The following is a 22,789-nucleotide window of genomic DNA, read 5'->3' as shown; positions in this document are numbered from 1 at the left end:
GGCATCTAAGTTATGAAGTGGATTGCTTAATGTGCAGGTATTATTGTTAAACATGGGAACTATTTCCAGACATAGGAAATGAATCAAAAGTTAGCATGTACATTAGATGTGATTATAATGTAAGTGAAATAAGACGGGCACCAAAAGACAAGTACAGCATGATCTCATTCACATGTGGAATATAAAAAATTTGATCTCATGGAAGTCAAGAGCGTGAGGTGGTTACAAGAGGTTGCAGAGACTAGGGGTGAGAATGGGGAAAGGTTGATGAATGGGTTCCAAGTGAAAGAGAGGAATAAACTGTTCTGATGTACTACTGCACAAATGGATGATTGTAGAGAACCACTACACACTGTACATTTCAAAAATCCAGAAAAAAGGATTTTGAAAGTTTTCACATGAAGAAATTATAAATGTTTGAAGAAACAGATGTTTTACCTGATTAAACTATACAGTGCCTACATGTATCAAAATATTACATGGTGCCCATTAATGTGCACAATATTTATGTTTTTTATCTAAAACAGTTAAAAAATAAATTAATAAAAACATAATGTAGGTTTGTAGTCCAAGGTCTATAAATTATTAATGAAGAATCAAAATAAAATAGAGATTGCCCTTGATATATGGTCTGCTTAGCTGTGGTAGAAAAATATGGTGACCGCTAGTCTGAAGATTCCCACAAAGGGCCTTTGTTCATCTAATTTATACAAAAAGCTCCCAATACTCTGAACCTCCAAAGGGAAAGATATCTTCTGGAGTTAGAGTATTGGGTTAGCTGGGAAGCACAGCACAGAAAATCATAAGGCTGGGCCTGACCCCAACGGCACTGCTGCTTGGGAAAAGCCTCTGCATATAGGTCATTAAAAATTAAATTTGTTTCCTTTGATCAGGTTCCCCTAAAGTATTTAAAAGATGTCCATGTTTCATTGCTTAAGCTATGCTTTTGCTTTTGGTAATTCCCTGTCCACAGTTGCTTACACTTGTCCTGCACTTTGTTTCCAAGGTCAAAGAACAGAAAGTAGCCCTTGTTTTGAGGAGGTAAAAGTTAAGGTTACATGTATTTTATACACTGGAACTAGTTCAGAATCACACATTACAAAATGCCAATTGAAAAAAGAAAGGAGAGGGAAGGAAAGTTCTATTAGAAATTTCATTTAGTTTTAATATAGAATATATATTTAAAAATTATGACTTATTTTTTTAAATTCTGGAATTATTTTTAATTATGCCAATATCTCTAAAATAAGGTGGTATTTGGAGATAGCTGTTCTAATTACATGGCTTAGAGATATTTTGGAGTATCTACATCTGGAAATTCTTTATTAATGAATCTCTTTAACTTAAATGCCACCAGACTTTAAATATTGTTCTTTGTGTATTATTATAGTATTAACAAGCGTAGTTGCAAAGAAAATACTTAAGCTTAAAAAGAAAAAGCAATTCAATAGGGGAAAGATGGTTCTTTTAACAAATGATCTGAAGCAATTAGGCATCCATAGACAAAATATGAACCTTGATCTAAGTCTCATGAATTTTACAAAAATTAATTCAAAATGGATTACAGATTTAAATTGTTAAGATTGTAATATTCTTAGAGAAAATAATACATAGGTTAAATGCTAAAGAAAAAATGGATAAACTGTATTCAATCAAAATTAAAATCTTTTGTTTTGTGAAAGACCCTACTAACAGGATGAAAAGACAAGCAAGCCTAGAAGAAAATAACCAAAAGGAAATCATTTTTTTATGCTTTACTTATGCTGCTTCTTAGTCTAAACAATGTGTCCAATTTTCCATTATAACATATTCAAACTTTTGTGACAATTATGAAAAACTGGGAGAGTAACCTTCCCTTCCATACTTTTTCCAATAAAATACCCTCTGCTCTAGTCAGTTTACATCTCAGTCTGACCCCTCATATTACACTCCTTTCACCACTACACATTTTCTATTGCTGCATTTTGGGATTCTGTTTACTCTTCACTATTAACCTCACTATTTTCATTAATAGTGACAGTGCCACAGGGTGGCTCAACAGGAGTGCTCCAGCCCATCCATAATCTCCTTCTGATCTCCCTGAAACCCCTACCCAAGATACTTCAAATGAGAGGTGTGCTTTGTTTTGATACATACAACTGACATTTTCTTTCAGTATATTGAGTAACAACAAAAAAAGAATATTTAAAAAACTAGATGATTTTATTATTCTATATCAGACTAAGTATTTGCCTATGAAATTCAAGGTTTGGAACATATACCAACTCATTCTCCTATAATTAGGTTGCTGGTTCTAAGCCTCTCTAAATTCTGAAGCTGCCAGTAAGTAACATCCAATTCATATTCCATGTCTTCATTAAACCCTTGAGTGAAATCTATTTCTCCTGAATTACTAAATGATTCAATGTATAAAACTGACCAACATGTTAGTGAGTATGCATTTATATGCATTGGATATGTCTTTATGATGCTGGTAGAGTTAGGTGAATATACAAGGCAGAGATCCCCAAGTTCTTCTGGCACTCAAATTTGGGTCTTGAATCTCAAATCCTAAGCCTTTTTAGTAAGCAGTAAACAAGTATCTGTTGGTCAACAGTCCATGGTACTGTAAGAAGTATAAAAAAACACTTATCAGATGTTAACCATAAGAAAACTATTTATATATAATAATGAAGTCTATTTAAAAGCTATACCACCTGAATTTCAATTAAATTACTAATGTTAATAGTTATTTCTTTGATCAGTGACAAGCAACTATAATGTCTTATGTTTTCAGCAGTTACAAACTGTTAAATAGAATATATCAATTCACTTGCTTAAGAACGGAGAACCAAGCCATTTTCTGAGTCCTTGACTTTTCACCTGGATTCCAAGGACGGGTGAAGAAAACAATGTGAATTTTTGAGTTAGTGTATTAATTTGCAAACATTAAAAATGTTTTTACCACCCACATTCAATCTATTAATGTTACATAAGAATTTTTAAATTCTTATAAATGATATAAATATTTTATTTTAAAAAAACAAGCTGGTAAATGGAGATCAGATTTAGCCATAATCATAGTTTTCTGAGTAATCTCTGCAGCACTTAGGGAAATCCACAAAATAAGGATCTCAATATATATTGTGAATAGTAGATTCATTTCTTAAGTAGTTTCTTGTCGGCTGTGCAGAAGAGGATTCAGAGTTTACATATATTCTAGTAAACAGTGCAGGAATATTCAATAAAATAAGAGTAGGTTAAAAATGGGGGAAAGTTAATATATTCCCAGTCAATCATATCTATCATTGTATAGTTGCAAACTCACAGTATTTCCAGTGGGTCCCTGCATGTGTGTGACAGTCCCCTTGGACAAAAGACTAATAAAGAAGTCACTGCTGAAAAAGATACTTATAAAAATTGCAACTTCATATTTTATTTCCTTTCAAGTTTTTTACATCTGATGGATGTAGCTTATGTTTTCCCTTTTGATTCTAAATTATAGAACTTTAAGAGATTGAATTAACCCAAACTATAAAATTATTTTCCACAAAGATCAAGTTTTTAAATCTTGATATCAAATCAGCACATTTACTAAGACTTGATGATAATATAAATAATCGTATGCACTTTGAGCCAATTCAAGGTTCCAAAAGTTATCTTACACACACATGGACTTGTTATATTGTTTCTATTGGTACATATGATATATGTTGACATAACATGCTTTTAAAGTACCCATGTTATGCTTTGGGGAACCCTCATTTTTACTGTCCTATTTGAACATGTTTGACTGCAATAATTGAACCAGTTTAGACACCAAACACTAATCTCCTCATAAATTCAATCACCATGATGCATGTTTAGCTGTGTCCACATACGATCAAGTTTACACTGAAAAAATACCCAATAATCCCTGGAAGGAATGTTAAGGTCAAACACCAGGAGTGAGAGAGTAAGCCAAATTTGATTTCACTTTATGTCAAAAAAAAGTATAGAGTCAGTGACTCAGAGCTGGCTATACACTGTGACTAATCTTAGACTACCATAAATTAAAGTTTGCAACAACTATAAAACTGCTTCCATTCTGAACAATGAATCCCTAGTTCTTACTCACCTCTCATCCTCAAACAATTCATGTGGACACAGATAAAACAAATTTACCTAATAAGTATTATAATTTATCTAATAAGTAATATAAACATATACCTAGACCCCAAACTTAATTTTAAAGATAAAAAAATTAAAATATTATTTAATTTGTAATTAATATTTTATTTTCATATAAATGACTCTTCTTCATTAAAATAATTTTTACATTTTCTCAGTAGAAAATATTTATAATTTTGCCTGATGGATGTGCAGAAATAATATACAGCAGTGGAGTAAACACCTTTGTGAAAAACAATACATTTTAGAAGAAAACAACTCATTTCTTCTTTCAACATTTAAGTGCCTCCAACACCTCAGATCTTCTGCTAGAAATTTTGAATAAAACAAAGACAAACACATTGTGTTTCGTTTCTAGACAAGACAAACACATCGTGTTTGTCTCTAAAACTCTTTCCCTACAAGCAAATAGTTTAGAGAGAAATTGGGTGGTTTCCAAACTTCAGCATTAACAACTTCTCTGCCTTGCTTTCCCAGTTCTGAACTTCTCTCATTTATTTCAGAATTATTGTCCCGTTTTTTTTTATTTGCCAGTTACCTAAACTTCAGCTTCTGTCCAATGATTGAGACCATTTTACCTGTGCTAGACCACCCTGATGCAGACCACCTGCCTGGATTTGAACATATTTTATTCTTGCAGACTCTGCATAGAATGATCTGCTTCCCTCCCACTGGGAAAACACCTGTCACCTTTTGAAGGACTTGTCTGACCCTGTTTGCTTATCCTCAAAAGTTCCTGAGTAATCTAATCCAGTAATTCCCCAAACTTAAGAGTGTCAGAAACACTCAGAGATGCTTAGATATATGTGGATTCAGAGACTTCACTACTTGAGGTTATGATTCAGAAAGCCTGATTTGAAGTTCAGGAACCTATAATTTTAAAGCTTGACATGTCCTTGAAAGTTTTAATGAAGACCCCACATTTAAGCTGGGATTTGAAGAATAAATAAACCTGTGTGTAACATCAAATAATATAGGTAAATGTAACAAAGAACCTAATGGCAAGATGTGTCAGGTATGTTTAAATATGAGAATTTACTCAATTATTGGCCCACAGTAGGTGTTTAACTAATATTTGCTAAAAATGAATAAATTCAATCTATTGTGCTGAATGAATAAAGTCTGGGTGGATGCATCAGCTGTATGAGGAGAAGCAGTGGAGGAATTAGAATGAAAAGCTAGAGAAGAGATAAATTCCAACTGGTGACAAATTCTAGAATATATTTTGTAGGGAATGAGATTAAGTAAAACACTTGAAATATAAAGTTACTCCTACATATTGTGCTTCTCATCCTCACCTTTATGTTTCACAGACCCAAATCTTCATGTCTGGGCCTTACTCTTCAGATAATAAACTTCGACTGAGGAGGCATATGACATCTAAATTGTATGTAAGAACAATCAATTAAAATGAGTAGATGGACAGACAGGCCGCCTATGTTAGGGTGTTATGGCTTAGATATGAGGTGTCCTTCCCAAAGCTCCCATGACAATGCAGGAATGTTTGGAAACAACATGAATATATTGTGAGAGCTTAACTAATCAGTGGATTAATCCATTTAATGGATTAATTATTTTTATAGATTACTGGGTGGTAACTACAGGTGGCATATAGGGTATGACTGGAGGAAGTAGGTCACTGGGGCATGCCCTTGGGGATTATAATATAATCATGAACCCAAAATAAAGTTTTCCTCCTCTAAGTTGCTCTTGTCAGGTATTTTGGTCACAGTGATGAAAAGCTGACTAACATAGCTACTGAGGATATCATTACAGGATGTAACAAGAGTCTAATACATAATGGTGACAGTCAAGATTGAAAAGAAGGGGTAGGCAGGCATGGCTGTGCATGACTGCAATCCCAGCAGGCCTGTATTCCCAGCTATTTGTGACACTGAGGCAGGAGGATTGCAAATTTGAGACCAGTCTGAGCACCTTAGTGAGGCCATGCCTAAAAAATAAGGATTAAGAATGTATGTGGCTCTAAGGTAAAACACCCCTGGGTTTAATCACCAGAGAAGGAAGGAAGGAAGGAAGGAAGGAAGGAAGGAAGGAAGGAAGGAAGGAAGGAAGGAAGGAAGGAAGGAAGGAAGAAAGAAAGGAAGGAAGGAAGGAAGGAAGGAAAAAAGGAAGGAAGGAAGGGGGAAGGAGGGAGGGAAGAGGAAAGGGTAGGGAAGAGAAAAGGGAAGGGAAGGGAAAGGAAGAGAGGAAACATAATAGGAATTGAACTGATAAGATCTAACAATATGTAGAAGAAATAAGGGAAAGAATCACATAGACAATGAGGCTTGGGATCCAACTTAGTATCAAGAATAAACACAGAAAAATGAGGAAAATGACATTTCATGTAAAAGGAATATTTTTAAATCCTTGAGGTTAATATGCTAGCCCAGTTCCCAGCTAAAATTTTCCAATAATTTGTATGCATGAGAAAGAGACAGAAATAGAGGATAAAATGTAAGAGAGAATGGAATAAATGGATGTAGTAATGTTGGAGACATGACATTAAAGTAAAAATGAACAGTTAGATCCCTGAAAAGAGGAAGGTGAGGACATCCTGAGAGAACATATCTAGAGGGCATAATAAAGATAAGGGTGAATTTTGATGTGAAGGACACCATTAGGTTATTAGTAAAAGAAATAATAATATCAGATATAAATGAGAGAATGTGTAGACTAGGTTTAGAATGGGAGCAAAACATTCTTAAAGAAAATGGGCAGAATTTCACCAAGAGACACACTGAAGATGGTGGGACAGCTGGGACAGTTATAAAGATTAATTCATTGCTGAACAAGGTAGAATAATTTCTGTTTTTTCCTAACAATATCCAGCAGCAATCAGATTGAGGAAAACAATCAGTGGGACCTTCTCCATTAGCAACCCTCCTAGAAGACAACTCACAAGGACATGGTTTGAGACCTAAGAAGCAGGAGATGGTGTCATTGACATGTAGACATTCCTGCCTGGAAAGGGAGAACGTGAAAGTGGAAGGACAATTTCACTGGAAAGATGAGAAGGAAAGGATGCACACCTAGATATTGAAGCCAGAGAGGAGACAGGCCGTGACCTATAACTCTTGGTTTACAGTTTCAAGGGAAGAAACATGAGCAAAATTGGGGACACAGATTTCACAAGAGGGGACAGGTTGAAAGAGGTTTCTAACATAAAGGGACTGAGGTTTACAATAGAAAGGGACTGCATTGTATGTGCCAATTCCCACAATTCCTAATAGGGCTGGCCATCCGGGGAAGAGGTATTATCAGGAAAGAATCAGGTTTTAATTTAGGTGAGCAAGCAAGAAATGGTAGAAAATAGAAGGAAGAGGGAGATTATGATAGGAAGGAGCACCATAAAGGAGAATGAGTTTCTTCTAAACTAGAGCTTATGACCCATTCTGTTATGCAAGTAGATGAATAAAGGCAAAAGAAAATAGATAAAAACAAGTCTGATCCTGCAGCCAGGGAAGCATCTAAAATTATTCTACATAAATATTTTTTAGTGATGTAAATTATTTATTTCAATATATGTTCTTTAAAAAGCTTTCAAATGTTCAAAATGTTGTAAATCTCAGGCTTAAGATAATGGGTCTCAACTGGAATTATTAAATAGTAGTCATATGATTTTTGAAACCATAATTGCTTGAATTAATATGTATATGAAATACATTAGCATATAAAATTATTTATAAAACATTTAATATAATTTCTCAAAGCAGGAATTTTGAGCTGTAGTGATCACATAGGAAGGTAGAATATGCTTAAAGTTGTAGAATCTTCTCAATACAAAATTTCATATGTCTTTTAATGAGATAACTTGCTTTTTTACTAAATATACTTACAAGTATGGCACAGTAGGATAGACATAATTGCAATTAGTGATTTGCTTTTATAATAGAGCACCTTCTTTTCACAATTAGAGGAATATTTTCAGAAATGCATTATTTTGTTACCTTAAGTATCTGCAGTTGTTTCTACCAGTGGATAAGCAAGCTGGTGGTAGGTAGGAGAAAACTGTCATTTAAAACTTTATTAAAAATTCCAACCAGGCCAAATTATAGTGAATATCCATTGGTCATAGATCTTCCCACTGAATTAAGATATAGTTTATGTATGCCAGTGAGTATAGTACACATGAATTCTAGGATCAACTTTATTGTCAACCATATTAGCTCTGACCTGACACTGTACTTTAATTCTTCACCTTCTTTTTCTACAAAAATAATTTTTTAAAAAATAACCCAACTGAGAAGTTTGCAAGTTCATTCCTTCTTTTAAATTATAATAATTTACATTTACAGAAACATAATAAGATAGATTTTCTTTTTTTCCCCTCCATTCAGTCTCCCAGTGCTGTGGACAGGTTCACTGTGCTACACAGCTGGATTCAGGTAGCACAAGGCTAGGGCCACACCTGCTGCATTTTTAATATTTGTGCCATGTGGGTAGATAAAAGTGCTGCGGCAGTAAACAGCACTGACTAGTGCACAACCCCATCCACCAGTGGTCCCATGAGATACCTGTTTCAGGTGGTGTGCTCACACTACAGGTGCTCTCACTGCCCTCTCCAGCTGATGTCGCAGCTCTTATTTTGAAGACGTATGAGGTGTTTGCAAGAAGCTTTACAAAAGTGTATGTGTGATTTTGGGGAGAAGCTTTTGCAGAATTCCTTTCCACCATTATTATATAATGCGTAATTATTCCATTTGCTTTCTTGGGAGGATCCCATGTCACTAAAACTGACTGCCAGTTGCTTGCCATACACTGCAGATTCTGTACAACATCTGGAACTTAAGAGATAAACATATGTCCAAAGTTAAAATTGATGCCTAGCATAAAATAGAGTAAATAATTTAATTATATGATGGTTAGATGAAATCATGTTTAGGAGTGCAGAAAGAATAAAAATTTGAAGGATCATCTTTTCAATGCTCACAAAGCTCTTTAGATAGGCCGAATCAAATGCTATTGGCAGACTTTCTAAGCTATCTTGTTAATGCTTAAAATACTGAACCAGTCACTGAATATTTGCCAAGGTCCAAGAAGCAATTACATTCTCAGATTCTCAGAAGCAACGGAAGCCCAGGTAGTAGTTTTGATGCCTGTTTTCTTAATCAGAAAGGTACAATCTTACAGTATCTTATTATGCAAAATATAGATATAGGTTCCTCCATAATGGGACACATTCAGGTTTTACAGTACTGGAAAACCCATAATCAATTTAGGGGACTTGGTTTTATACTGGGATTCTTCTTTGGAAGAATCCTGAGAACCTAATTCTTAAGCTTTTTAGAAATTATCAATGGAGATATTTAAGCTGTCCCATGTTGTTGTGTGTTTTTCCCCCCTTAAAACCTCTCTGAATTTTCTTGAACTCAATTTCTCAATAGTCCACTATATCTAGTTGACCTATCTAGTTGACCTAGATGAGAAATAATACTCAAGTCTTCTAAAGTGACTGCATATTGGAGACCGGTTACTCCTCATGGAAATGTCCAACAGTGTACCCTAACAGTATTAATAGTATAACTTTTATCATTAGAGTAAAAAGAGAATAGTAGCAGGAAAATTAGTATATAGTTAATGTATAGATTGCAAACTATAAGTAGCAAAATAATATAACTTCTTGTCATTAGGTAATTTTCAAATAGTGATTTCAAGAATACTCAAGTAATCTGTGACTTGCCTACAATTCTTCCTGATGGCCTAAATTTATCTCTTATAAACCTTTCTTCCTCTGTAAGATAAAGACATCAGTAAAGAAGAATAAATTTAGGAATGTTTGAATGAAGAAAAGATCATTTCTAGGATGATTAAGGCCTCAGTTCATCTGAAAAATCATAGAAAAGCTCAGAGGTCAGATTCAAATCTAGACACTGATTCAGAGCTTCCACTATGAATACTATTTATTTGACTAGTCTTATAGGAATGATATTTTTTTTAAAAAGACTCAGGTGTTCATAAGTTAATGCAAAAATTATTAATTCATCAGTGAGAGGTCTCTGGTTTCAATTTAGAGATTCACTAAAAAGAAAAAGTGCATCCAGAGATGCTAAAAAGAAATGACTGGAACAAGAATTTGCACTCATTCAGTTATCATTGACACAAGATAAAAGGGTGAGGAAGAAATGTCTTTAAATATAAGGCCCAGCTGGTAGAAATAAAAGTATACTTTAAGCCACCATTAAGTAGGTCAAAAATAAAAACTGTTGAGTCCCCACACAAAGGCAAAATGCAGCACACACCGGCACCGGACCTGCAGTAGGTAAATTGCTGGTGAATTAGGCCAGAGAGGTATTTCATAGTCCCTGAAATGTTACAGTGGTATTGTGGGAAAATAAAGGGCTTATGTAGTGACTCCTTCTTCTCAAATGTCACACTCAATCATTAAAGAAAATCATAGAGATGTTTCATAAAAATCAAAATCATCATAAAAACTTAGAACATAAAAACTTAAAAGTGACTGCTAGTAAATTTCTCCCCATCTTCCCAACTATTTCAGATAATCCTAATAATTAAGTAATTTTCACAGATGTCCAGAATCTTACTTTGTTACAAAACTAGTCTTATTTCAAATTTCACAGCTCCAAAGGGAAAACTATGTTTATATATATAGTTAACCTAGATGAGATACACACACACACACACACACACACATACACATACACACACACATATGATTTCACCAACAAAACTCAGTCTATCCTTAAAGCACTGAAATTCAATTTTCCTGTGAGTGAAATATTGAATAATGAAACTATTACATAAACTGAGAGAGGAGAAAAAACATGTTAATTATAAAAGAAAATATTTCAGCTTGTGTCTAACCTGATTCTTGGGTTGTGAAGTTTACTACATTACTAAATTGATTGCCATTTCCAACTTTCGTAAATGCAGATACACTGACAGAATAAGTGCTAACTGGTTCCAGTCCACCAAGTTTCGCTTCAGTTTGAAAACCTGAAATATTCTGAAAAATGGGGGGAAAAAGATTCTTAGTCATAATGCGCCAACAAAAATTTGTTTGTAACTAGAAGAAATATTTTAATATAATACAGAAATCTTCTATATTTAGCCTATGAGTTAATGAATATTTTAATTAAAATATAACAAATATCAACATTTTTTTTGGAACACAGGTTGTGCTCAGCTTAGGCCACAAAGATAAATCAGGCAGTACTCTCTTTGTCTTGAAGAATCCCACAATTATCATTTTTAAAAAACTAAAATATTTTATTTCCATCTTGTTTCTCTGATTTTTACATGGAATTATATACTCATTATTTCCCTTAAATTTGCAAAAATTCAGACGTTCAGTTTTTAAATTCAATTTGTGCTGGATCAGCAACACTTGATTTTTCCTGAATTTATCTAAATTCCTTTTTAATACACACTGACATGCCTATATAATCTAATTCAATCATCAACTACTGTTTGTAAGGTACTGGGGATAAAGCAGTGAATAAATAAAATCCCTGTTTCCATGAGCTTAAACTAGGAGTTGTCCCAGACAACTCTGAAATTTCTAATTTGATATAATTGTTTTAGAAAAACGAGGAAAAGAACAAAACATTTATCATAGTTGACCAAAGAAGAATATGAATTATCATACAAAAATGTACCACTCACTGTCAAATTTTCATTCAAACATAATGATCCTAACCAAAGAAGACCATTAAAATGAAACAATTATTATTACAGAGATAAGACAATCTCCTAGGTAGCAAAAGTTTAAGAATATTAAATTATATCTGTCAACATATAAAACATGTTGATTGTTTATTAAACCTTTCATTAGCAGAAATTCAATAAGAATATTAGGTTTTGATGCATTTACAATTATAGTCACATTTTAAAATAATCTCTAGTGGCATACATTGGGGACTTACTGCATCACCTTATTTCCTCTTGTTTTTCATACTTACTACTTGCAAATCATATTGATAGATGACCTGGAGATTTTAAATACATGTAAGACATGGTCCCTGCCATCAAGAAATCTTTATATTACCTAAAACAATCTACAAACAATTGCTGACTGAGAAGAAATTAAACATACAACAAGTGAATTCCAATTTTAATTAAAAGGGTATGTACCCAGAAAAAAAAAAAAAAAACTGAACCCAACAGATTACAAAGCAAGGATATGAGAGTAATTTTTGGGTAGTCACTCACTATCTCTGAGTAACCTAAGTTACCTATTGATCTTATTCAGGACCACTGAGATAGCAGTTCCATTGAGAATGATTCTGAAAATTATTATTCCTCTACAAACCCACAGATAATTTAAAAGAAGAAAATAAATTATAGAAACTGATACTGTCAGAATGCAGGGTAGATGAAAAAGAAAGAAACACAATGGAGTGGAAGCTAGGTAGAGGAAGGAAAGCAGATGTAGTAAACTGAATGTTAAAAAAGGAAAGAACGGCATTAGAGTATTAAAGCACATTTAAAGGAATTTTAAATAAATTAATATTTTGAAAACCAATGTAAGGGAAAATGTCTTCTATAAAGTAGTTTTCTTTGGGGCATGAAGTTTTAAGTAGCTGCACTTACAACTTAAAGAAACTGAGTTTTAGGAGGTTAGGCCGTTTCCCTAATGAACCCCAGTGAGTCTCAAAGACAAGGTCTGAACCAGGTAATGTGAGATCAAAGCCCTTGCTTTGCCACTCTGTTTAGGGTATCTCCTTTGGAGACTGTCATTCTAAGGAGATACGATCATACACATGCAGCCACACTTCAATGCACATACACAATTATTCTAGGCATGTGAATACACAGAGAAAATTATTATTTTTCCCTTTTGATATTTCCCCATAACCTGTACAGACAAAGGAAATTTTAAAAATAGGAAAATGTTGAGATTGAACCAGAGAATAGGTAATAGAAAGTTATAGGCTTCATATAATTAATATAATTTCACACTTCTGGGAAACAGATTCTATACCTACAGAGTCATGTAATTTAAATTCTCCCTAGCCTATCAGACTTTAAAATAGTATCTTGTTCTCCAGAAAGAAAGTCATTGTTATTGATGACAGACTTTAATCACCGCTTTTGATTTTCACTATTCACTTTGTAAACAGCACATGCTATAAAAATGATTTACCATAGTAACAAATTATAATTCATATAATATTGGACAAAATGTTTACTGTATACTTTCTGCACTGCTATTGTAATCAAGTAAGACTATTTCAGGACTTCATTCACCTTTGAAGAAAAATAAGAAAACTTTCTTAAATGCTAATTAATTATGAGATATTTTGGCAATTAAATCCTAGCAATCATGCATATGTACTTCAGATTCTTTGTTACATAGGTTCTTTGGGGGAATTTTTACTGATCCTGGATCCTAAAACATAGAAAAAGGAAGGGATATTTAGAGTTATAGATGAATTAGCAGTGAAAGTAAAAGAATAAGAATTTATCTTAGATCATTGAGTGTAGTATCATATGCTATCAGGAAAGATTATCAAAGGTGTAAATGCCTTTACAAAAGTTAAAAAAATTCATTTGGTATTTCTTTTCATTATATATATATACACACACACACACACACACACACACACACACACACACATACTGCATTTCACAATAGATTTTAAATAAGCCAGAAAAAGATTAATATATACTTTCCAGCATTAACAAAATGGTACAATTAGTTCTTAAACTGTAGATATCTAAAAGCTACAAATTTAAATATATTGCTCTAGGAAGTACACAGCTTACATAAATGCTTTTTGCACAAGCATCTTTTAAGTTTTAGGAAACAAAAAAAAATTTGAAAGGTTGCCATTGTTTAATTCATTTTTATTTTTTAAAGAGTGAGAGAGAGAGAGAGAATTTTTCAATATTTATTTTTTAGTTTTTGGCGGACACAACATCTTTGTTTGTGTGTGGTGCTGAGGATCGAACCCGGGCCACACGAATGCCAGGCAAACGCGCTACCGCTTGAGCCACATCCCCAGCCCACCATTGTTTAATTTAAAAACAGCCAATTTTCCACCTACATGTCCAAAATTCAATCTCAGAATTTTTGAAATAAACATATACTATTAGAATCAACCTACCTTATAAGATATAGTATCACTTTCATGTTCATGAATTTTAAGACTGTATATTTTAACAATACCGCCTGGAAGAGGACTGGGGCTCCATTTCAGCCATACAAAGTCTGAAGTGTAGTTGATTAAAGTCAAATTTTGAGGAGGTGCTAAAGGCACTGTAGGAAAATACATCACAAAACTTTTATTCATAACACTTGTAGCATTGAAATTGCAATGTAACTGTAGCTTCTTGAAGACACTAAATAAAGAAGGATTTAGAAAATGATCATATTTTTAATTTCAGAAACAAATACCATAAGTAATTATATTTTTGTTCTTGGAACATAATAGCTCCAAAGTAGCTTTAAACAGAACACATAATTCTGAAAATTGAATTAGGAAACGAAATTTGGCAAAGTAGATGAAAAATTGTAAGCCTGCTACAAATCAACAATCAAATATTCTTTCATTTTCCACTCTGTTCCTTAGATCAAGAGAAAGTACTGGAACAATGAAATCATTTGAAGGAATGTGGATTCCGGCTTACCTGACTCATCTGTGTAAAAGAAAAGAATACTGGGGGGACCGAGTCCTTTAACAGTTCTTGCAGCAGCAAAAAAACTATATAATGTAAATGGTGAAAGCTCTTCCAATATTATATAGTTATCAGAAGTAATAAAAGAATAATTTTCATTTGGTCCTTGTAAAATTAAGTCATAACTTATTATTGCACCATTTGGCTTTACTGGGGGATCCCATGATAGGAGAACTGAGGTAGAGGAAAGGTTTTTAAAAGTGTTGATTATTGGTGAAGTTTCTGGGACTATAAAAGAAAAAGAGAATAATAAATGAAACAAAAGCAAATTAGCATTTTAAAAAAACTTCAATTATAACTGGACTTAATTTTATTAGCAAATTTTAATTTTAATAAGCTTAGAACATGTTTATTGAAAGGCTCATTACTTGAGAACAAACAGAACCTACATAGTTGTAAGAATAATGCTTCTTATAAAAATCAATATAAATGAAGAGAACAATAGTCTGATTAATAGGCAATAAAAGGTCTAGCCTACCATCTTCTTCAGTTTTGATGAGTAGCTGGGCAGTATAGATATCAGAGAATCCCTTTTCTGTTGATGGAGTGATTTCTAATATATAATCAGTGTATTTTTCCAGATTATCAAAATATATGCTGCTGTCATATGTAACTAGAGGTGGTTTCCCATGGCGAGGAGTCTGCTGTATATTCAGTGAAACATAGTAGAAGACTAGACCGTTTGGGTGAGACGGTGGGACCCAGCTTACATTTATCGCAGTTGATGAGATAGACTGGTAAGTCAGGTTTCCAACAAGCCCTTCGGGTACTATGATAGGTAATGAGCAAAATATAAAATCATCAGTTACCCTATGCACAAACTGAGTACAATAATTGAAATGGCATCTATTACATGACAGTTCTTACATTATTATTTAAATGCAGATGCGGTCAAACATTGCCTATATAAAATACCCTTTAATAATTATTTGAGAATTATTCAAAATAAACACTGCCATCATTAATATATGAGTGAATTATTTTTATATAATATTTTCTTGACTTTTCTTTCCTGCAACATGGACTATGTGTGTGAGAAAGAGATAGAGAGTAATGTGTGTGGATTTATTTTTGAGTATTTAAATATTTTGGTAATCTGTATTGTCTAAATAATAGTTAGCTTTTTTCTTCTAAAGATTATCCTATTGAACATATGAGGAAACATACTCAGTAATAAGTGACTTGCTCAAGGTTATACTAAGGTTTTCTGATTTCAACTTATAAAAGTTCTAGTTCTCAGATATCAGCTATATTCTGAGAATCAACTTTATTAATGTAAATTTGAAATCCCACTTGGAGCATTGAAAAAATGCTTATTATTTATGGTGCTATAATTATACTTGTTAAAATATTATACATTCCAAAAATCTTGGGAGAGATCTGCATTTAAAGAATACCTGAAATGATATTGACCACATATTATACTAAAAGCATTATTTCTAAAGACTCCTTAAATTTACATTTCCACATATTTATTGTATTTTGTTGATCAACTTGCCAACTATTCAAAAAAGATTTTTTCCAACAAGGTAAGCATTCATTTCTCATGATTATAGTGTCTGTCAACTTATGACTTCCAAATAATACATATGGAATTTTACTGTCATCAGAAACATAGGTGAATACCATTTATCAATAGGAGATTAATCTTTAAAAATAAACAAATAGCCAACAGAAACAACCACAAGGGAAATAGGCAATGATCCACTTATTGTATTGTCACAACTGAAACCTAAAAAAAAATTAAGAGCTTCAATCATTTTAGTTTTCCGAATACTCAGTACAAACAGGATTCTGCAGAAACTGCAAATAAGAAATTTCTATTGAATTAAAAAATAAAGGCTATTCGGAGTATATTAGTCACAAAAACAATAAAAGAAAAGTGCTACATAAAGTCCTATGTGGATTCAAAGTCTGGAAAGGAAGCAAGTTGCTGGAGATTAAAAAAAAAAGTCATTCCTAAAGCAGATGGACAAATATATTAACAATTAGAAAATTCATCCATGGGTACAGAAGCATTTTTCATTTCTATAATGGCAGGCTGTGACACATTTTGAAGCAATAAAAGCAAGAAAAAACTAATGAATGGATGGTAGCAGTATTCATGAAATGAAGGGGCTATTATTTTTATAATAGTTTTCTTATATTAAATGAATTTTCAAATTCTTATAATGAATAAATATGCCTAAAAAGATTTTATTACCAATACGTGAAATAATCACAAAGTTTTAAAGTAACTTAATTGATATTAATAAATGTTTTTTAGTTACGTACTGTCTTGATCTGTGTATACTTGAATTATGTCACTGATTTTATTCCCATTTCCAACTGAAGTACTTGCTGTTAACCAAAATGTATAGTAGCTGAATATTGCCAGTTTATCTATTATTGCAGAAACGGTCATATTGTCAAACTCATTGGTTACTTCATAGAGTGTAAAATTCTGAAAAATAAATATATTGTTTTTGATGTACTTGGATGTTTTAAAATAATTATTATCCATGCATTGATTCTCTCTTACTTTAATATATTAAGTTTTAGAAAAATCAATATAGATTATTTTCATTGCAATAATTAAGCTGGAAATATGTTTGCTTTAAAAGAGGAATAGATGCCAATCACAAAAATACAAAAAGCAAAGGTTCTCATAAGTGGATGCTGATCCATAATGGGGGACATGGGAAAAATTGATGAGCTTTGATGGGGCAAAGTGGAGGGAGAGGTGGGAAGGGGGCATGGAGGTAGGAAAGATGGTGGAATGATATGGACATCATTCCTCTAGATACATGTATGACTGCACATATGTTGCAATGCTACATCATGTACAACCAGAGAAATGAAAAGTTGTGAGCACTAATCCATCCAGCTGAAACAACTGGTCAGCCCTTCTCATCCTACGGAGGTAAATGCCTACCGAGCCTTCATAGGTAGTGGCCACAGGTTTGAAACGGGGCTTGGGAGAGACAGTAAGGACCCACCCGTTGCATTGGTTGCCCACAAAGGGAAACAAACTGTCGCCATTTGCAAGAGATACCACCATGGCAGAGAACTCACGTCATCAGACTGCGGCAGAGGAGATAACTTCATTGAAACCTGCGGCTACAGGTGTGTAATTCCCTAGCCTTCCCTCTCAACACATCGGGGAAACCTTAAGGGCCCCTCCCAGCTCTCCCCTAAGGGCCCCTCCCAGCTCTCCCGTGAGCGCAACAGCCAGACCGAGGGAATCAGAGGTGGCGCAGGACCCGCGGCGCGGAACTACCGCTCCCACCAGTGCTGACAGCTGAGGTCTCTTGCACCAGCTACCGGGGGCGTGGCTACCGGAGGGCAAGTAAAATTTGCTGAGGATTCTCAGCCCCAAGCTCTACAAACTTAGGGTCTGAGGGAATGGCAAACTGGAAGAGTGTGCCCAGTCGTTCATGAAAACAGGGCTCCCGGGAGCAGCAGACCTGGCGTGTAGCCAGTATTGTGGTGAGCGGCACCCGTGAGAGGGGCCTGGGTAGAGGAAAAGTGGCAAGTGACTAGACACAAGAGGAGGCCCTAGGCACTCAGGATTGGAGACACGCCCAGTCTGGGAGGAGCTGCTGCACAGTGATTGGTTCCCGCGTATTGACAGGAGAAACTTGGCCTGGTGGGCACAGCGCCACCTACTGGAAGAGAAGTTAATCAAACTCTCAGACTGCATTTATTAGTTTTTTTTTTTTCATTTTTTCTTTCCTCTTTTTTTTTTGATTTGGGTTTTTCTTTCATTTTCATTTTTCTTTCATGTTGTTTTTTTAAATTTTTTTTACAATTTTTTTTAAATTTTTTTTCTTCTAATTTTAATTTTAATTTTTTTTTATTATTTAAAATTTTTTTCTTATTTTATTTCCTATTTTTTTCTTCTTTTGTCTTTTCATTTATTTTCAATTATCTTATCCCCCCTTCCTTGAACTCTCCCTGATTACTCTTATTCTCTTTAGTGACTTCTTCCCTTCCCTTCTAATACCTTTCCTCCCAAGCATCTAATAAATTTATCAGAGCAAACAGTAACTCATCAGTCAAACAGAACAAGAAGTAACATGAGCAGCTTCAAAAAGCAAGGAAGAAAAGGAGTACAAACAATGCAGGACAGCCTAAATATTCAGGAGGACCTAGAGTCATCAGAAAAATGGTCATATAAAGAACTCAAGGAACACCTTAGACAGATGGAATGGAACCTTAAAGAGGATACAAGACAGCAAATTCAAGCAGCGAAAGAACACATTGAGAATGAATTACATAAACAGATAAAAGAAGAAGTTAAGCATCTTTATCAGGAGATAGAGATTATAAAAAATAATCAAACAATAATTCTAGAAATGAAGGAAACAATAAACCAAATTAAAAACTCAATTGAGAGTATCACTAACAGAGTGGAGCAAGTAGAAGCCAGAACATCAGATAATGAAGACAAAATATATCATCTTGAAAAGAGTCTAGCCAACTCAGAAAGGCTGGTAAAAAATCACGAGAAAAACATCCAAGAGTTATGGGATAACATAAAAAAACCAAACGTATGAGTCATCGGGATAGAAGAAGGTACAGAGATTCAAACCAAGGGAATGAGTAACTTGCTGAATGAAATAATTACAAAAAAACTTTCCAGAAATGAAAAAGGAAACAGATATACAAATTGAAGATGCATACAGGACACCAAGCACACAAAATCACAGTAGACCAATGCCAAGACACATTGTTATGAAGATATCCAATATACAGAACAAAGAGAAAATATTAAAAGCTACAAGAGAAAGGAGACAGATTACATTCAGGGGTAAATTAATAAGGTTAACAACAGATTTTTCATCACAGACACTGAAAGCAAGAAGGTCATGGAACAATGTATTTCAAACACTGAAAGACAATGGATGCCAACCAAGAATTCTGTATCCAGCAAAATTAAGCTTCAGGTATGACAACGAAATAAAAATCTTTCATGATAAACAAAAGTTAAAAGAATTTGCAGCCAGAAAACCAGCATTGCAAAGCATTTTGAGCAAAACACTACACGAGGAAGAAATGAAAAACAATAACCAAAACCATCAGTAGGAAGTGCCTCAGTAAAGACAGAGGGCGAGGGGAAAGATAATCATGGAGAAACAAACTAAATTTTTTTAAGAAAAGGATGAATAATCAAACATGGATGGAAGTACAAACCATATATCAATAGTAACTCTGAATGTTAATGGCTTAAACTCTCCAATAAAGCGACATAGGCTGGTATCATGGATTAAAAAAACAAATCCAACAATATGCTGCCTCCAGGAGACAAATCTGATTGGAAAAGACATACACAGGCTGAAGGTGAAAGGATGGGAAAAAATATACCATGCACACGGTCCTCGTAAGCAAGCAGGGGTGGCCATCCTCATATCGAATAAAATCGTCTTCAAGACTAAGTTAATCAAAAGGGATAAAGAAGGACATTATATACTGTTAAAAGGAACCATTCACCAACAAGACATAACAATTATCAATATTTATGCACCAAATAATGGTGCTGCGACATTCATAAAACAAATTCTCCTCAAGTTCAAGAATCAAATAGACCACAACACAATAATTATGGGTGACTTCAACACACCTCTCTCACCATTGGACAGATCCTCCAAACAAAAGTTGAATAAAGAAACTATAGAACTCAATATCACAATCAATAACCTAGACTTAACTGACATATATAGAATATATCAACCATCATCAAATGGATATACTTTTTTCTCAGCAGCACATGGATCCTTCTCAAAAATAGACCATATATTATGCCATAGGGCAACCCTCAGTAAATATAAAGGAGTGGAGATAATACCTTGCGTTTTATCTGATCATAATGGAATGAAACTGGAAATCAATGATAAAAGAAGGAAGAAAAAATCCTACATCACATGGAAAATGAAAAATATGTTACTGAATGATCAATGGGTTACAGAAGACATAAAGGAGGAAATCAAAAAATTCTTAGAGATAAATGAAAATACAGACAGAACATATCGGAATCTATGGGACACAATGAAAGCAGTTTTAAGAGGAAAATTCATCGCCTGGTGGTCATTCCTCAAAAAAAGAAAAAACCAACAAATAAATGAGCTCACATTTCATCTCAAAGCCCTAGAAAAGGAAGAGCAAAACAACAGCAAATGTAGCAGAAGACTAGAAATAATTAAAATTAGAGTGGAAATCAATGAAATTGAAACAAAAGAAACTATTGAAAAAATTAACAAAACTAAAAGTTGGTTCTTCAAAAAAATAAATAAGATCGACAGACCTTTAGCCATGCTAACGAAGAGAAGAAGAGAGAGAACTCAAATTACTAGCATACGGGATGAAAAAGGCAATATTACAACAGATCCTACAGAAATACAGAAGACAATTAGAAATTATTTTGAAAACCTATATTCCAACAAAATAGAAGATAGTGAAGACATCGATAAATTTCTTAAGTCATATGATTTGCCCAGACTGAGTCAGGAGGATACACACAATTTGAACAGACCAATATCAATGGATGAAATTGAAGAAGCCATCAAAACACTACCAACCAAGAAAAGCCCAGGACCAGATGGGTATACAGCGGAGTTTTACAAAACCTTTAAAGAAGAATTAATACCAATACTTTTCAAGTTATTTCAGGAAATAGAAAAAGAGGGAGCTCTTCCAAATTCATTCTATGAGGCCAACATCACCCTGATTCCGAAACCAGACAAAGACACCTCAAAGAAAGAAAACTACAGACCAATATCTCTAATGAACCTAGATGCAAAAATCCTCAATAAAATTCTGGTGAATTGAATACAAAAACACATCAAAAAAATTGTGCACCATGATCAAGTTGGATTCATCCCTGGGATGCAAGGATGGTTCAATATACGGAAATCAATAAATGTTATTCACCACATCAATAGACTTAAAGATAAGAACCATATGATCATCTCGATAGATGCAGAGAAAGCATTCGACAAAGTACAGCATCCCTTTATGTTCAAAACATTAGAAAAACTAGGGATAACAGGAACTTACCTTGACATTGTAAAAGCTATCTATGCCAAGCCTCAGGCTAGCATCATTCTGAATGGACAAAAGTTAAAGGCATTCCCTCTAAAATCTGGAACAAGACAGGGATGCCCTCTATCACCACTTCTATTCAATATAGTTCTCGAAACACTGGCCAGAGCAATTAGACAGACGAAAGAAATTAAAGGCATAAAAATTGGAAAAGAAGAACTTAAATTATCACTATTTGCAGATGACATGATTCTATACCTACAAACCCCAAAAGGGTCTACAAAGAAACTACTAGAACTAATAAATGAATTCAGCAAAGTGGCAGGATATAAAATCAACACGCATAAATCAAAGGCATTTCTGTATATCAGCGACAGAACTTCTGAAACGGAAATGAGGAAAAACACTCCATTCACGATATCCTCAAAAAAAATAAAATACTTGGGAATCAACCTAACAAAAGAGGTGAAAGATTTATACAATGAAAACTACAGAACCCTAAAGAGAGAAGTAGAAGAAGATCTTATAAGATGGAAAAATATACCCTGTTCATGGATAGGCAGAACTAACATCATCAAAATGGCGATATTACCAAGAGTTCTCTATAGCTTTAATGCAATGCCAATCAAAATCCCAACGGCATTTCTTGTAGAAATAGATAAAGCAATCATGAAATTCATATGGAAAAATAAAAGACCCAGAATAGCAAAAGCAATTCTAAACAGGAAGTGTGAATCAGGCGGTATAGCTATACCAGACTTCAAACTATACTACTACAGAGCAATAGTAACAAAAACAGCATGGTACTGGTACCAAAACAGGCAGGTGGACCAATGGTACAGAATAGAGGACACAGAAACTAATCCACAAAGTTACAACTATCTTATATTTGATAAAGGGGCTAGCATCTTCAACAAATGGTGTTGGGAAAACTGGAAATCCATATGCAACAAAATGAAACTGAATCCCTTTCTCTCGC

General features: G+C 33.9%; 1 protein-coding gene across 1 annotated transcript in view; it reads right to left on the bottom strand.

The window, feature by feature from the left end:
• PTPRQ (protein tyrosine phosphatase receptor type Q) overlaps positions 1 to 22,789 on the bottom strand; it is a gene marked incomplete at its 5' end in the record, with an annotated part of 205,022 nt that overhangs the window by 112,850 nt on the left and 69,383 nt on the right. The window contains 6 exons of the mRNA XM_081310467.1: positions 8,667 to 8,936; positions 10,975 to 11,116; positions 14,220 to 14,371; positions 14,743 to 15,018; positions 15,269 to 15,559; positions 17,065 to 17,233. Of these exons, the coding sequence (XP_081166593.1) occupies positions 8,667 to 8,936; positions 10,975 to 11,116; positions 14,220 to 14,371; positions 14,743 to 15,018; positions 15,269 to 15,559; positions 17,065 to 17,233 (1,300 nt within the window). The remainder of the gene's footprint in view (positions 1 to 8,666; positions 8,937 to 10,974; positions 11,117 to 14,219; positions 14,372 to 14,742; positions 15,019 to 15,268; positions 15,560 to 17,064; positions 17,234 to 22,789) is intronic.

This window comes from Spermophilus citellus (assembly GCF_964194105.1).
Source record: "Spermophilus citellus genome assembly, chromosome: 10".
In the NCBI taxonomy this organism is placed as follows: domain Eukaryota; kingdom Metazoa; phylum Chordata; class Mammalia; order Rodentia; family Sciuridae; genus Spermophilus; species Spermophilus citellus.
This window is presented reverse-complemented; position numbering and strand designations above follow the sequence as displayed.